Source organism: Mauremys mutica, chromosome 1 (assembly GCF_020497125.1).
Source record: "Mauremys mutica isolate MM-2020 ecotype Southern chromosome 1, ASM2049712v1, whole genome shotgun sequence".
NCBI lineage: Eukaryota > Metazoa > Chordata > Testudines > Geoemydidae > Mauremys > Mauremys mutica.
In genome coordinates this window covers 363193366-363211179 of record NC_059072.1, presented here as the reverse complement: position 1 = coordinate 363211179, position 17814 = coordinate 363193366, and the positions used below count along the sequence as shown (strand labels likewise).

The window sequence follows — 17814 nt, the reverse complement described above, 5'->3', positions numbered from 1 at the left end:
GGACCACATAAACTGGGGGTTTCCTTCCGACTCTTTCAGTGCCGTACACAACAGCGCTCTCTGTAGCAGGACGTGAAGCTGTGATTCTCACAGCTCGGAGCTGAAATGTAAACACTAAGGGTGAAATCTTGGTCCCATGGAGTTCATGGGCAAAACTCCCAGGGCAGGGCTCCCAACACAGCCAGGAGTTCGCCCTATATCCACACGTGGGGACTTAAATAAATGGCCAGATTTACACCGGCCATGAACCTCCAGTGACTTCAACTTGAGACATCTTGTGGCCTCTAAGGAGGATTGACGTTGTTGCTGAAATCTTAGACTCACAGGCTTAGGGTTGAAAACAATCAGGATAACAGTTTTTTTGTGGGAGAGAGCTCTGCTCTCTCTGTGACCCTGCATCTCTGCTTCTGGAGAGGATGAGAAGCAGAAAAAGGCAGTTAAAATAGAAGCATGCTTCTGGCTTAGGGAAACCCAACAAGTCCAGGAACGCACTGTGTGTGTGGATGTGCGGGTGCTGGGGGCAGGGATGTGCAGTATCAAAATCAGTGGCGTAGAGTCCTGAAACTGGGCAAAATTGGGACTGCACATCCTGCCTAATGCACAGACCAAAGAGGCATCATTAGGGTGGGGGTGTCTCAGCCTGTAGTGGAATGTGGACAACGCTGTAGCAGATTGTCTCTGACACCATCCCCCATCCAGACCCTCCCTCCTCCTGTGAGCAGCCCCACTACAGCCTCAGGAAGGGGTGTCTGCGTTTCTAAGGGGCTGCAATACGTTAATTCTGTTCATTTTGAGAAAGAGTTACTCACTCTGGCTCCTTTTAATCGCCACGTCCTCTGTCCCTCCCACCGGGTCTGTCCCTCTCTCCTTCCCTGCACAGGCTGAGCTGCTGCTGGGTTTCCCTTCCTCCCGGAAAGGCAGTTCAGGCTGATCTCCCCCTTTTCCCCGGTGCAGGAAGACACTGAGTTTAACCTCGTCTGAAGAGGTATTTCTATGAGCTGTTGCTGTGGGGTCTGACACCTGGTTTTGGTCCTGGGAGAGGGGTGTCACTGTGTGGCAGGGCTGGAATTTGCGCTGGTGGCAGAGCTACATGGACAAGTGTGCAGCACTGGGAGGTGTGGGGGCAGGAAACAGGGTGTACTCGGACAGGCAGGCAACACTGAAGGGTGTGGGGCAGGCACGGGGGTGAACACAGAGAAGCAGGAGTGCTGGGGTTTGTGATGCAGGTAGGGGGTGTACATGGACAGGCAGGCAGCACTGCTGAAATTAATTTTTTCATTGTGATTCTTGGTCAAAGGCCAGTGCTGGAGCCTTTCCTGACCCCGAGTGCATGTGGACTGGTCTCAGGGTCTCTTTCCCCTGCCAAGCCACAGAGCTGCAGCCTGCGTGTCACAACCTTCACTCAGTTTGTTTCCAGTTGTTCTTATTCAATGTTATTTATGTAACTTCAGGCATTAAACCGCTGGAAAGAACCACTGATCTTTGCTCCTCAGGTGGTCGAATCCCCCAGCGTATTCTGACCCCCTGTCTCCACTCTCCTTCCCCATCCCAGCCTGCCCCGATTCCAAAAGCACTCTGGTTGCTGTGCTTAGATGTTGGGTTGCGTGTGTGTTCTCCCTGTGTCCTGTCTCAGTTCTGCACAGACAGCTGGCACATAGCCATAAATACCAAGACCTCTGTGCCCTTCATGACCATTCTGTTCAGCACAAAGTCATATCTCACCATGATAATTTCTGTTTTCATGGGGAAAAGTTGGCTCCTTTCCAACATGGGGATTGCATCGTAGATCAGAAAATGGTCCATCTAGTTCACAATCCTCTCTCTGACAGTGGCATCCCCAGGTGCTGCAACAGAAGGTGTAAGAAACCCAGCACCGTGTGGATGGGGGAATGACCTGACCATCATGAGGGTGTCACCCTTAACGCCTAACAGCTAGAGATTGGCTTGTGCCCTGAAACACAGGGGCAGATAGGCTTTCCCAAATATTTATTTAGCTGTAACTGTTATAACTGGATAGTATTACTATCCATGTAAATGTCCAAACTATTCCTGATTCTTGCTTAGCTCAAGACCTCAACTATGTCTTGTGGCCATGAGTTCCTCAGGCTAATTAAGCATGGAGTGATGAAAGCACTCTTTTTATCAAGTTTTGAATTTGCCATGTTTCAGTGTAACTGAATGACTTCTTGATCTTTTGCTATGAGATAGGGAGAACACATTCTCCATCTACTCTCTGCCAGTCAGTATTTTATAGATTTTTCTCATATGCCCTCCTATTCATCTCCTTTGTAAGGTAACAATCCCAGTCTTTGCAACCTCCATATGAGAGTTTCCCTGGACCCTTGATCATTCTCGTTGTCCTTGCCACAAACCCTCTAATTCTGCAATATCCTGTGTGAGAGGGGTGCTCTACATTACACAGAGGAGTCCAGAGGTGGGTGAAACATAGTGAGCGATTTCATGACACTGTATTTACTGTAGGATTCTCCATCCCATTTCTCCTGGATTCCAACGTTTTCCTTAGTTTCTGGTCATGCTAACACTGAGTAAAATTTCACAGGTTTGTGTACTGTGATGTCCAGATCCCTCTCCTGAGTTCATACAGTTAAATTAGAACCTTGTAAGATATTTGTGGAGTTGAAGTTTTTCCCTCAATGGGCATACACGTTGCAGTTATTGACATCAAAGTTCATCTACCATCATGCTGCCCATTCACCTGGCTTGGTTAGCTCCCTCTGAGAACTTCTCTGGACTTAACTCTGACCTCAATAATCTGGTGCCATCTGTAAATGTTGCCACCTCACTACTTGCACCCTTTCTAGATTATTGATAAGTACGACATATTTACTGTACTAATTACATGTGTAATCCCCATCACTGTACTTCTCTCCCTTCACAGACACCTGGAGCATTTCTGAGCCTCACTGCCGCATTGACCACCTCATGGCAGCTCTCAACCTCACCCCCTCTGACCCTTCAACATTCATCCTAATGGGCATCCCTGGTCTGGAAGATTCCCATGTCCTGATTTCCATCCCTTTGTCTATGTTCTACATTGTGGGCCTATTGGGAAATTTCATGGTTCTGTTTGTTGTAGGGAAAGAGAAGTCCCTGCACAAGCCGATGTACCTGCTGCTCTGCATGCTGGCGCTCACAGATATCGGCACATCTACCTCTGTCATACCAAAGGCACTGGGCATATTTTGGTTCAATTTGAAAAGCATTACTCTGAAGGGCTGCCTCACACAGATGTTCTTCCTTCATGCGGTTTCTGTGATGCACTCAGGTGTCCTTGTGACAATGGCCTTCGATCGCTATGTTGCCATATGTAACCCCCTGAGATATACCACCATCCTCACTAACACACGAATAGCTAAGCTAGGGCTCGTGGGTTTGATAAGAGCTGTTGTCTTCGTTCTGCCTGCGCCTCTGCTCCTGAGCGGGCAGCCATTCTGTGCCAACCGCATTATCCCGCACATGCACTGTGACCACATGACTGTGGCGAAGATGTCGTGTGGGGATATCACAGTGAACAGGACGTACAGCTTGGTGACAGTGTTTGTAGTCATTATGTTAGACCTGATGCTCATTGCCCTCTCCTATGGTCTGATCATTAAGGCTGTCTTCGGAATCTCCCATAAGGAAGCCCACCAGAAAGCCCTCAACACTTGCACAGCCCACATCTGTGTGATACTGACCTCCTATACTACCTTGCTCTTCTCTAGCCTGACATATGAGTTCGGTCAGGGCATCGCTCCCCATGTTCACATCATCTTGGCCAACCTCTATTTTCTCATCCCCCACATGCTGAACCCTATTATTTATGGGGCCAAAACCAAAGAGCTTCGTGACAAAGTGGTCAAATACATCTGCAGAATGTAATCACCAGAGGCCTTGGATTTTAATCGTGTCTGACAAGAGGGGGAAAGGATAACTCCTCATTAATCAAGGGTGCTCTGTCGAAGTTTGGCCGAGCTCAGCATTGTGGACGTTCACAGCCTCAGAAATTCCTCACACCTAATGTATTATCTCTCCATCACCAAGCACTGCTCTCTCCATTGCTGAATTCCCTCTATCTGACCATCACCTGATCTCTTTCAGCATCACCCGTCAGCCCACAATCCTAGATACCCTCTCATTCAGACTTTCTATGACTTACAGACCACAAGAAGATACTGCAGTTTTCTGAAGCAAGGTGGTTTTCCATTAGTCCCTGTGTGACAAATGGAAGCTACTCTTTTTGATAGCCAAGACAAATAAACAAACTAAAAATGCTGAACTTCTTTATCATATATGCAGTGATCTCGTGAACAAAATTTGCCTGAGTTTGTAGGTCAAATACTTCAGGAAGCCTGGATGATAAAGCGAGTGTTTCAGTTTGAAAGTGCTAATTTACAAAAGCTGTGGCAGGAATTGAGGAGATCTTACTATAGCTTATTGGTGATAGATGTGAAACTGCGTTTTTGAAAATGAGACTGCTGTGCTAAACTACAACAGCACCTTTGTGTCAAATTACTTACTGCTTTGCACAGTCGATTTTGGAGTCACTTTGAGGTGGACCTTTCAAAACACACACTACCATTGCTGTTCTCAAAGATGTCAAGAGTAAGTGTCAAGATTTCATCTTGGAGTTTGTGAAACAGATGAAACAGGGATTGCCACCAAACATCATGGTGATCGAATAGCTTGCAAGACTAAATCCTTCATGACCTGGATTAGGCAATCTCTCATTTTTGCCATTGTTTTGTGGAGACCTTGGACAGTTGGAGCAGCAGTGGAGAGTTTTGCTTATGGTTCACTGGCCTCATACTCAGGACAGTCAAGTTGAGCATGTTTGCATTGAAGTTCTCGAACACATTGATGCTGCTGAGGACAAAGGCTTCAGTGAATTTGTTTATTTGCTCTGTTGTTGCCACCACTGCCTTTTAGCAATGCTGCAATTGAAAGTCTTCTTTTTCTCAAATGGACTTGATAAAAACAAAACTCTTCAAAAATATTTTTCATGTTAGGGTGTATATTGTTGACCTCAATTTATGGGCTACTTTAATTATGGTTTGTGAAAAATCTGATCAGAATAGATTTTGATTCTTGGCCCAATTCAGGTTACAGGGTTAGAAAACTCAGAGTTCAATGACGTGAACAGACCCTCGGGTTGTGTGTGCCAAGGAGACTTATACTGAAGACATTACTATAATGTTAAGATCTTTATTAAAATGAATGAAAAAATAATCAAAGATATAAAGCACAGTGTTAAAAAGAAGTAATACATTTCTATGACCCCTGGTGGTAACATCCCTATTCTTAAAGACTACTTAAACTAGCAGACTCACATCCTTCCCTGAAGATTTGGTAATGGGGACTGTGATGCTCTGTACCTTGGGGAAACACCCAGCACCCCCATCTTCATACTTATACAATGTTTGTGTGGTAGCCAATGCAACATTTGTCATTTTGGGTGTCTTCGGAAGGCTCATGATGCACTAAGCATTGTTGTTATAATATGGAGATACACCTATCTCATAGCAGTGGAAGGGACCCTGAAAGGTCATTGAGTCCAGCCCCCGGCCTTCACTAGCAGGACCAACTACTGATTTTGCCCCAGATCCCTAGGTGGCCAACTCATGGACTGAACTCACAACCCTGGGTTTAGCAGGCCAATGCTCAAACCACAGGCAAAACTCTCCAGGAGCACAGGGGCAGTTCACACCTCATCAGTGTGTGTATGAGACAAATCCAGCCCAAACTCACAGGAACTAAGGACACTGGCCTAGGCTGCAACAAAGGGTCTGTTGGACTCTCCTTCCTCTGGCCAGTCTGGGACTACGATGAGGTAATGCTCACCTGACTCTGGAGGGGGGAAGGGCAAAGCCAAGAGGGGAGAAAGAACATGATAAAAGGGAGAGACGTTTGCCAGGCTCTTCCTCTCTCTTCCATCTCCATCTACAGACACCACCACCAAGCGACTGAAGTGGTGATGAAAGGGGAGAGCCTGGCTGAAGGGCAACCAGCCGGCCTGTGGTGAGACGCATCTAAGTTTGTAAAGGGCACTGAAAGTGTTAAGATCAGCTTAGAATGCGTTTTGCTTTTACTTCATTTGACTAAATCTGACTTGTTATGTTTTCACTTATAATAATTTAAAATCTATCTTTGTAGTTAATAATTTTGTTTGTTTGTTCTACCTGAAGCAGTGCATTTGGTTTGAAGCATGTCACAGACTCCCCTTGGGATAATAAGTCTGGTACATATCAATTTATTTGTTAAATTGACAAACTCATATCAATTTGCAGCATCCAGTGGGCATAACTGGACACTGCAAGATGGAGGTTCCTAGGGTTGTGTCCAGGATCGGAGGTATTGGCTAGTGTCATTCACTTGCGCAATCCAAGGTGCAGCTTACATGGCAGAGGCTGTGTGTGAACAGCCCAGGAGTGGGGGTTCTCACAGCAGAGCAGGGTCAGGCTGGCTCCTAGACTCAAGGATTGGCAGTGACCTAGCAGATCACCTGTCCGGATAACACCAGAGGGGAACGTCACAGAGACAGGTGACACAGAGGAGTTCAGCCATCGAGAGTTCAGAGTATGAGAGGAACCTTGCCTTGGTGGCAAAGGTGGAATGTGCAAGAGCCTTTCCATTGCATGTCCCGTTATCAGGGATTCAGCGCAGGGCTTGTTAGCTGGGAGGAGAGGAGGAGATGCTGAGATTCTATGGTGATGGGCGGCTGCACGGAAATGCTGATAGATAAATGAGTACGTCTAAGCCTTGGCTCTTGCTTTTCTCTCCGGGGTTTCAGTGGTGCTGGACCACTCCATCAAATCTGCACGACTCAGTTTGCCCTGAAAATCTGAGCCCTTGTTATCAGCTGTCATAGGTCTCACCCCCACTTAGAGCTGTTGGGTTCCAAAATGGGGACCTGCCTTGGCTCCCCTAAACTAAAATCCTAGTTTAGATCTGGTAAAAGCTGCCACCACCCAATAATGTACGTGTATTGGGACACAGTCCTTCCCCAAAATCCTTGGGGATCCCAAGAGCCCCAAATCCATGGAGTTCTTACACCCAGGAGAAATAAACCATTCCCCCCTGCTTCCTCCCCCTCCCTTGTCCTGGGGAGAGATACCTTGATTCAAACTCCTTAAATCAAACCCAGGAGGAACTCTCTCTTCCCCCCTCCCCTTCCCCTGAATTTCCACAAGAGAAGGAATTAACCAAGTCCAAAGAAAAGAAAAGAATTTATTAAAAGAATAAAAAGAAAGTAACTGTCTCTGTAACCAAGATGGAACAATACACAGGGTCTAAACTTATCAATCTCTGGAGAGAATTCCCCCTCCTTTCTTTCTCAGTAAAAGCAATAACAGTACAGAATTAAAGAAATTCTATAGCAAAACACAGAATTGCAAATACAGAAATAAAAGTATAAGAATACTAGTTCCTTGCTAATACTCACTAGCTTGAATAGAAGAATTTATTGCAGAAACCTGGGAGGACTTGATTAAGATGTCTGGACTCCCTCAACTCCCAAGAGAGACTTTCTAAAAACAAAGAACAGAAAAAAAAAACTTCCCTCCACAGGGATTTGAAATTATCTTGTCCCTGATTGGTCCTCTGGTCAGGTGTCCACAGGTACTGCTTGTTAACCCTTTACAGGTCGAAAACAAAACCTTAACCCTTAACTAACTGTTTATGACATCAGCGAAACATTTCTTTACTCCCGGGGACTGAAGTTTTGCAGGGTCTATTTTCTGCTCTTCCCACGGCTCACAGAGCTGAGGGAATTGTGTGTGGAATCTGATGGACTGCTTGCCAGGTAGGGTGAGAAACTGCTAATTCATTTCCAATCTAATACTTTAAGCTAGTTTGTGATTTTGTTTATTTGCTTGGTAATCTGCTTTGATCCATTTGCTATCACTTATAATAGCTTAAAATCTCTCTTTGTCTACTTAAATTTGCTTTTTCCTTATCTAAAGCACTTTGCCTTTGAGTGAAGTGTCTGGGGAAAAGATCAGCTTGGTTCACACAACCACAACTTGGTTCACAGGCTTGTTGCATATCCTTCCCACATCGAGCGGAGGGTAAACCCTATCCATGAGCTAACAGTGTACAGATCCTTGTGCAGTGCAAGACAATTTAATTTGGGGTTTACCCTCCAGTGGGGGGTGTCAGCCTGGGGAGCTGGGAAATCGGCTGGTGTCTGGTGTTTGTACTTGGGTGGCTTAGGAAAGCCTCAGGTGGCTCAGTTTGGTGTATGGCGCCATCTGCTGTCGTGTTGGGTGATAACAGGGCCTGGAGAGGCTGAATCACCAGCAAAGCAGGGTGAAAAGGGGCCAGGCCAGCTGGATGGTTAGAGGGGTGCAGCAGTTCCCAGGGCTCCCAGACTGCACCCCAGGGGTGACATCCCATCACACTCATACCATCCGGAGTCCAAATTAGGCCCTTAGGCACCTGTGATGTAAGGGTGGAGGAGGAACTGTAACCTGAACAAAAGATCCAGATGTAGCAGTTGTTTGTTTTCTTTACTGCTGTGTTCTCACCCCAGGAGGGCACAGCTACCTAAAACGCAACCGTAGTTCTGAAGCAGGATAACACAACCTGTTTCTGCACTGATTTCTGAAAGATCAACACAGTATTGACATTTTTATGCTGACCCGATGCAGAGAGTAGATGAACTGTTAGAACAGTTGGGAGCTGCCAGATATAGACCCACTTCAGACCTCACAAAGGGATACTGGCAAGTACCTCTGATGCCAGAATCCCGGCAGAAGCCTTTTCCACACCCTTCAGCCTGCATCAATTCAGCATCAAGTCATTTGGCCTCCACAGGGTGTCAGTGAATTTCAGAGGCTAATGGACTGGATATTACAACTGCATGGGCGGGATGCAGCACTACGCTGCTACGATCACTTGAAAATGGTTTTTGGTCCCATATCTTGTGGCAGCATTCCCAGACACAGTGCCGATGGCAGCACATTACACACAGAAAAGAAAGCCATCACCAATAGCTACGCTGAACAGTCTGCAAGACACAGTTTGCAAGTCTCTGACAATCTGAGCTCCTGGTATCAGCAAATCATTTCTTCACTCCCGGGGGAGGCTCTCATGCTGAAGTTCTCCAGGGTCTATTTTCTGCTCTTCCCACTGCTCATGGAGCTGAGGGAATTGTCTGGGAGTCCTGCCAACCTGAGAGTCTGCAGGGACTGTGGAGGGGAATCATAAAGGTTGTGGTTCAGCACGCCGAGTGTCGGAAATGTGAGATTCGTATGTTGATTCTCAGGGGTCTGCCTTTCTGTCGCAGTAAGGAGATTTCCTCATTCTGCTGAGCAGGATTTCGGTGAGTTGCCTGTTTCTGCATTAAAGTTAGTGCTCAGGGTTCATGTCAAGAACAATCTGGGCAGGAATTCACCAGGACAGCGACTTCACCTGTTTATTATTGTCAGAAACACAAAGGGATTTTCCTGGTAAAGTTGGAACTACAATAGTCTAAATAGTTTAGACCAGTGGTCTCTAACCTTTTGTGTCTGGCGGGTGCCGGACGACGAGCCACCGAGGACCGTGGCTGGAGGACAAGCACCCGCCGAAATGCCGATGATGAGCAGTGTCATCCAGAGGCATTGCCGCCAAAATACTGCTTCTCGGTGGCACTTCGGCGGATGCTCATTCTCCGGCCAGTAGGCAGGTGCACATAGATGCCCCGGAGGGTGCCATGGAGCCCATGAGCCCTGCGTTGGGGACCACTGGTTTAGACAAATATTTATGATGATTAGTTTCTTGTGTCTTGCTGTGTCCATCTATCGGTCACAATAGCTTCCTTTTTGGGGGGCTGTGTGGTTTTTCCTCTGTTTTGCTCAGGTTTTCCAATTCAGCAACTTTACTGCCCTGTTAGGCAGTACAGTCATAATCTCTGCAGTGGGTCTCTGTGTTACCAGAGGGTTCACAACAAGAATGGGTCACACACTGGCCAGATTCTGCTCTCACATTCTGCCTTCAGTGGGTCACTCCAGATGGACACTGGCGTCCCTGAGAGCCAAACCAGGTGTTCTGGAATCCCCATCTTTCATGCCTGGTCTCAGAACGCCACATAAATTAGAGGTTTCTTCATACTCTTTGATCGCTCTACAGAATAGCGCTCTCTGTGGCAGGACCCGAAGCCGTGATTTTCACAGGTTGGGCTGAAAGTTAAACTCTAAGGGTCAAACCTAGGCCCCATTGAGATCTCCCTAAATCCACATGTAGGGACTTAAATAAATGCCTGATTAACACCAACCATGAGACTCCAAGTAACTGGAACTGGCGTCGTCCCGTTGCCGCTAAAGACGTGTAAGCTCATTTGGACCAAAGAAGGTGGCCTCCTAATGCCTGGAAAAGAGACAAAGGCCAGAGGAGGGAGTGTCAGTGCCTGTGCAGACTTCTAGGAAGCACATGGTGTGGAAGGGGATGCTTTGGAACTACTCTATACAAAGCCAGTCAGGACACCGGGGGAGCCTCCTCTCTCTGAGCAGACTGTCTCCAGGGCAAGAAGCTTACACCTTCCTGGGTCTGACCTCGGAGCATTCAGCCCTTCCACACTGTGTGCTTTCCGCAGAGAGTCTGACCAGGCAGGTCCTGGGGCAACCAGAGGTCCCTGCACCCCAACTCTGCAGTAAACCTGACTCTCAGCCAGCTGGTAAAACAGAAGGTTTATTAGACGACAGGATCACAGTCTAAAACAGAGCTTGTAGGTACAGAAAACAGGACCCCTCAGTCAGGTCCATCTTGGAGGGTGGAGAGCCTAGATCCAAGTTCTGAGCCTCTCCCGATTTCCCCAGCCAGCTCCAAACTGACACTCCCTCCTCTGGCCTTTGTGTCTCTTCTGGACAAGGAGGTCACCTGATCTCTTTATCCCCAACACCTTCAGTTGGCACCTTGCAGGGGAAACTGAGGCACCCACACAGTATTCAGAGAAAACATTAAGAACATTCCCACTTTGTCACAACAGGTGCAACAAAATACAATACCATATACTGAAGCGGGCAAGTGCTGCTTCTGACTTTCCACTTTTAATTGACCCTTGTAATCTTGTGGTGCTGACGCGTTGTAGCTTCATTTTATAATGACTTACAGGGTGGGAGCAGGGGGGAGGACCACCATTTTGGGCACCACCACAATTTATACAAACCTGCCGCCTATGGGGGCTGCAATAGGTTAACTCTTTGTGTCACTGTGATGAAGAGTTACTCACGCTGGCTCCTTTTAGTCTCCATGTCCCCTTCTCCCTCCCGCCAGGTCTGTCCCTCTCTCCTTCCCAGGCTGAGCTGCCGCTGGGGTTCCCTTCACCCCCAGAAAGGCAGTTCAACCGGATCTCCCCCTTTCCTCCAGTGCAGGCAGACACTGAGTTTAACCCAGTCTGTGGAGCGATTGCTGTGAGCTGTTGCTGTGGGGCCTGGCACCTGGTTTTGGTCCTGGGTGCGGGGTGTCACTGTGTGGCCAGGGTGAGGGTTGTGTGAGCGGGGGACATATGTGGACAGGCGAGCAGCACCGGAGGTTATGGGGGCAGGCAGGCAGGCAGGGGGTATACATGGAAGAGCAGTGAAGGAGGTTGTGGGGCTGGGCAGGAGGTGTAAACAGAGAAGCAGGCCGTACTCGCAGTTGTGGGGGCAGGCCAGGCAGTGTACACAGAAAAGTGGGCAGTGCTGGGGATTGTGGGGGCAGGGAGGGGTGTAAATGAACAGCTGGGAAGAGCTGCTGAAATTCTGTATTTCTTTGTGATTTCACCCATGAAAAGAACCGTTGATCATTGCTCCGTAGTTGGTTCGATCTCTCATCATCCTCTGACCCCCTGTCGGTACTCTCCTTCCCCATCCCAGGCTGCCCTGATTCCAGCAGCACGCTGGTCACCAGTGTCTGCTCCATGTTCCCCGTCATCCCTGGCTCCCACAGCCTCCGAGCCTCCTCACACTCCCCACAACTCTTCCGCTGCAGCGGGTGAGGTGCTTCCCGTCACACCTGATCCCTGAGCTGGGGGGTAATCAGAGACTGTGTCTCACCAGTGAGAAATCTCACACGCAAGTGGCAAATGCCAAGGCATCTGTGCGGCTAAGCTTGGTGCACCCACACACTGCATGCAGCTTTGGGGGCTGCTACACGGGAACAACTCGCAAGCTGAGACGTTTGCACGTTATACAATGAGAGCAGGCAGCTCTGGGACATGTGAGGGCTGAGATAAATACAGCTGCCACCTACAGGAGCCGCTGGCAGCTGCATGAAACAGGGGGCCACTGGGACACAGATGTTAAACTCAGAATGTTCTGGGACCATTTGCTAGCCAGCTCTGTTAGTCATTAATGGTGAGGGTTGTACATTCATCCTCAGTGTGCAGATTTAATGGGGTCAAGTCATTATTTTTCTTACCTGAATCATTCATTCAGGAGGTGCGTCCTGGGATCCCTCAGCCTCATGAAATACCCACCTAGTGTAACATTTCCAAGGTGTCGCAGTCACATGAGAATGTCTTCCCACAGGGCTAAATTTACCATGGTCATGAATAGAAAAAATGCCTTTAGTAAGCTCAGGCATGAGCTTGCAGGCAAACTGCCTCCAGCTGACTCCTGGGGACATGTGAAAAGATTCCAAGGCCAGAAAAGACCACTGTGATCATCTAGTCTGTATAACACAGGCCTGAGATTTTCCCCAGAACTATTCCTAGAGCAGATCTTTTAGAGAAACTTCCAACTTTCCCCAAGCTTAGTGTCGTCTGCGAACTTGCTGAGGGTGTAATTAATCCCATCATCCAGATATTAATAAAAATGTTGAACAAAACTGGCCTGAGGACCTACCCCTGCGGCACTCCGCTTGATACCGGCTGCCAACTAGACATCAAACCATTGATCACTACCCGTTGAGCCTGACAATCAAGCCAGCTTTCTTTTTTTCTCTCCTTGATATTCCCCTTCTTATCATCCAAGGATCACACTGGGTCTTTTGGCCCCATGGTCACACTTGGAGCTCAGGTTTAGCTAATTATTCCTTCACCACCCCAAATCTTCTTCAGTCATTGCACTTCCCATGTCCTCCATTGTGTAAGCATCACCTAAATTCTTTGTTCCTAGGTGTAGATATCTACACAGCCATATTAGAACACATAGTGTTTGTTTTGACCCAGTTAACCGACCAACCCAGATGGCTCTGAATCAGTGACCTGTCCGTTTCATTATTTGCGATCCCCTAATTTTGTGTCAAGCTTCATCAATATTCAGGCATGAGAAGGGTTAGCAGCTGAGTTGCTGACACGGCTCTGATTACACTCGTCAGTTCACACCTGTAACTTATGTCTCAGACTAATCTGCCAGCCTGCAAGAAAGTGTCTCACCACAAGAAACATGGGAAGTAACAGAGGCGCAGGCCTGTAGCCCTAAATATCAAGACCCTTGTGCCATTCATGCCCATTTTGCTGAGCACAAACTCATATCCCAGCATCATAATGTCTGTTTCCATGGGGCAATTTTGTCTCCTTTCCAACATAGGAATTGCATTGTGGATCAGACCTATGGTCCATCCAGTCAGGTGTCCTCTCTCTGACAGTGACAGCTACAGGTGCTGCAGAAGAAGGTGCGAGAAACTCAGCAGTAGGTGGAAGGGGGGGGGGGAATGACCTAGCCATCATGAGGGTGTCACCCTTATGCCTAACAGCTAGAGATGGGCTTGTTCCCTAAAACAAGTGGGTGCATAGGCTTTCCAAAATATTTATTTAGCTGTTAACTATTGTAACTTGATAGTCTTACTATCCATGTAACTCTCCAACCCTTTGCAGATTCTTGCTTAGCTCATGGCTCAACTACCTCCTGCAGCAACGAGTTCTTCAGGCTACTTCGGCATTGAGTGAAGAAAGCTTTTCTTTTTTAATCAGTTTTGGATTTGCAATGTTTCAGTTTATTTGAATATCAGCTTGATCTTGTTTTATGAGACAGGGAGAACACATTCTCCATCTACTCTCTACCAGTATTTTATAGATCTTTCTCATATCACCTCTTATTCATCTTCTTCGTAAGGGAACAGTCCCAGTTTTTTTCAACGTGTCTCTTTGTGAGAGTTCCCCCAGGCCCTGGATCATTCCCATTGCCCTTCCCTGAACCCCTCTAGTTCTGCGATACCCTGGTTGAGAAGGGTACCAGGACTACACATTGGAGTCTAGAAGAGGGTGAAGCATCGACTGACTGATCTCATGACATTGTATTTTCTCTATGATTCCCCATCCCACTCCTCCTGGATCCCAATGTTTTCTCAGTTTCTGTCCGTGCTCGCACTGTGAGCAGGGGTTTCCCGGAGCAGTAGACCATGACGCCCAGGTCCCTGTCCTGAGTTCATACAGTTGTATTAGAACCTTGTTAGGTTTTTGAGGAGTTCAAGCTTTTCCCTCCAATGGGAATACATGTTACAGTTATTGACATCAAAGTTAATCTGCCATCATGCTGCCCATTCACCTGGCTTGGTTAGTTCCCTCTGAGAACTTCTCTGGACTTGACTGTGACCTCAATAATCTGGTGTCATCTGTAAACGTTGTTACCTCACTGCTCATCCCCTTTCTAGATTGTTAATAAATATAAAATATTTACTGTACTAATTGTTATAAAGTGCATAATTCTCCTATCTGTGCTTTTCTCCCTTCACAGGCACCTTGAGCTTTTCTGAGCCTGAATGACACATCGGCCATCTCATGGCTGTTTTCAATCTCACCCCCTCTGACCCTTCAACATTCATCCTAATGGGCATCTCTGGCCTGGAAGCTGCCCAAGTCTGGATTTCCATCCCTTTCTCTACGTCCTACATTATCAGTCTGTTGGGAAATTTCACAGTTCTGTTTGTTGTAGCCAAAGAGCGGACGCTGCACAAGCCGATGTACCTGCTACTCTGTATGCTGGCGCTCACAGACATTGTAATATCTACCTCCACTGTGCTGAAGTCACTGAGTATATTTTGGTTCAGTTTGAAAGGCATTACCGTGGGTGGCTGCCTCACTCAGATGTTCTTCCATTATGCAGGTTCTATGATGCAGTCAGCCATCCTCGTGACAATGGCCTTCGATCGCTACATCGCCATCTGTGACCCTCTGAGATATGCCACCATCCTCACCAACACACGAATAGCTAAGATAGGGCTAATTGGTTTGATGAGAACTGTTCTCTTCATTATGCTTCTGCCCCTGCTTCTGAGCAGATGGCTATTCTGTGCCAACCACATTATCCCCCACACGTACTGTAACCACATGACTGTGGTGAAGATTTCCTGTGGGGACATCACAGTCAACAAGATGTACGGCTTGGTGGTAGTCTTTGTAGTCACCTGTTTAGACCTGATGTTCATTGCCCTGTCCTATGGTCTGATCATCAGGGCTGTCCTCAGAATCTCCTCCAAGAAAGCCCACCAGAAAGCCCTCAACACCTGCACAGCCCACATCTGTGTGATACTGACATCTTATACTCCCTTGCTCTTCTCCACTCTCACACAGAGTTTCGGTCAGGGCATCACTTCCCATGTTCACATAATCTTGGCTGACCTCTTCTTCCTCATCCCGCCCATGCTCAACCCTATCATTTATGGGGTCAAAACCAAAGAGCTTCGTGACAAAGTGGGCAAATACATCTGCAGAATGTGATCACCAGGGGCCATTGATTTTAATCCTGTCTGACAAGAGGGGGAAAGGAGATCTCCTCATTACTCAAGGGTGCTCTGTCCCAGTTTAGCCGAGCTCAGCATTGTGGAAGTTCACAGTCTCAGAAATTCCTCACACTTAATGTCTTATCACTCCATCAGCAAGCACTGCTCTCTCCATTACTGAGTTCCCTCTATCTGACCATCACCTGATCTCTTTCAGCATCACTTGTCAGCCCCCAATCCTAGATACCCTCTCATTCAGACTTTCTATGACTTGCAGACCACAAGAAGATACTGCAGCTTTCTGAAGCAAGGTGGTTTTCCATTAGTTCCTGTGTGACAAATGGAAGCTACTGTTTTTGATAGCCAAGAGAAATAAACAAACTAAAAATGCTGAACTTCTTTATCATATATGCAGTGATCTCATGAACAAAATTTGCCGGAGTTTTGTAGGTCAAATACTTCAGGAAGCTTGGATGATAAAGCAAGTGTTTCAGTTTGAAAGTGCTAATACACAAAAGCTGCTGCAGGAATTGAGGAGATTTTATTAAAGCTTATTGGTGACAGATGTGAAACTGCATTTTTGAGAATGGGACCGCTGTGTTAAACTACAACATCACCTTTGTGTCAAATTACTTACTGCTTTGCACAGTCGATTTTGGAGGTCAAGAGTCGGTGTCGAGATTTTATCTTGGAGTTTGTGAAACAGATGAAACAGGGATTGCCACCAAACATCATGGTGATTGAATTGCTTGCAAGACTAAATCCTTCATGACCTGGATTAGGCAATCTCTCATTTTTGCCATTGTTTTGTGGAGACCATGGACATTTGGAGCAGCAGTGGAGAGTTTTGCTTATGGTTCACTGGCCTCATACTCAGGACAGTCACATTGTGCATGTTTGCGTTGAAGTTCTCAAACACACGGATGCCGCAGAGGACAAAGGCTTTAGTGAACCTTGCTTATTTGCTCTGTTGTTGCCACCACTGCCTTTTAGCAATGCTGCACTTGAAAGACTTCTTTTCTCAAACGGTCTTGATAAAAACAAAACTTTTAGAAAACATTTTTCATGTTAGGGTGTATATTGTTGACCTCGATTTATGGGCTACTTTAATTACGGTTTGTCAAAAATCTGATCAGAATAGATTTGGATTCTTGGCCCAATTCAGGTTACAGGGTTAGAAAACTCAGAGTTCAATTAGTTGAGTAAACCCTTGGGTTGTGTATGCCAACGAGACTTATACTGAGGACAATACCAGAATTTTAAGATCTTTATTAAAATGAATGAAAAAATAATCAAAGATATAAAGCACAGTGTTACAAAGAAGTAATACAGTTCTATGACCCCTGGTGGTAACATCCCTGTTCTTAAAGACTACTTAAACTAGAATACTCACACCCTTCCCTGAAGATTTGGTAATGGGAGACTGTGTTGCTCTCTACCTTGGGGAAACACCCAGCACCCCTGTAAAGGTTCCTTCCCCACTCTGAATTTTAGGGTACAGATGTGGGGACCTGCATGAACACCTCTAAGCTTAACTACCAGCTTAGATCTGCTTTTGCTGCCACCACTCCCAAATACTAACTCCCTTCCCTAGATTGTCTTGAGAGACTTCTTAACCAAGTCCCTGGTGAACACCGATCCAACCCCTTGGATCTTAACACAAGGAGAATTTAACCGTCCCCCCTCTTTTCCCCCACCAATTCCTGGTGAGTCCAGATCCAATCCCCAGGAAAAATCAATCAGGTTCTTAAAAAGAAGGCTTTTAATTAAAGAAAGAAAGGTAAAAATCATCTCTGTAAAATCAGGATAGAAAATAGCTTTACAGGGTAATCAGATTCATAGAGCCCAGAGGAACCCCCTCTAGACCTATGTTCAAAGTTACAACAAACAGAGGTAAATCAACCCCCAAAACAAAGAGCACAAACAAAAGCCTTCCCCTCACCAAGATCTGAAAGTATCTTGTCCCCTTATTGGTTCTTTGGGTCAGGTGTCAGCCAGGTTACCTGAGCTTCTTAACCCTTTACAGGTAAAAGGATTTTGGTGTCTCTGGCCAGGAGGGATATTATAGTATTGTACACAGGAGGGCTCTTCTCATAGAATCATAGAATCATAGGCCTGGTCTACACTAGGCGTTTAAATCGGTTTTAGGAGCGTAAAACCGATTTAACGCCAAAACCGTCCACACTAGGAGGC

General features: G+C 46.7%; 2 protein-coding genes across 2 annotated transcripts; both read left to right on the top strand.

Moving 5' to 3' along the window:
- Positions 1-2943: 2943 nt before the first annotated feature.
- LOC123377071 (olfactory receptor 52E2-like) lies at positions 2944-3882 on the top strand. Its single transcript, XM_045029487.1, has one exon. The coding sequence runs from the start codon at positions 2944-2946 to the stop codon at positions 3880-3882; it is 939 nt and encodes a 312-aa protein (XP_044885422.1).
- A 10846-nt stretch (positions 3883-14728) lies between these two features.
- LOC123362358 (olfactory receptor 52K1-like) lies at positions 14729-15864 on the top strand. Its single transcript, XM_045002733.1, has 2 exons — positions 14729-15341; positions 15839-15864. Exons 1-2 carry the CDS (start codon positions 14729-14731, stop codon positions 15862-15864), a joined length of 639 nt encoding a protein of 212 aa, XP_044858668.1.
- The last annotated feature ends 1950 nt before the right edge of the window (positions 15865-17814 follow it).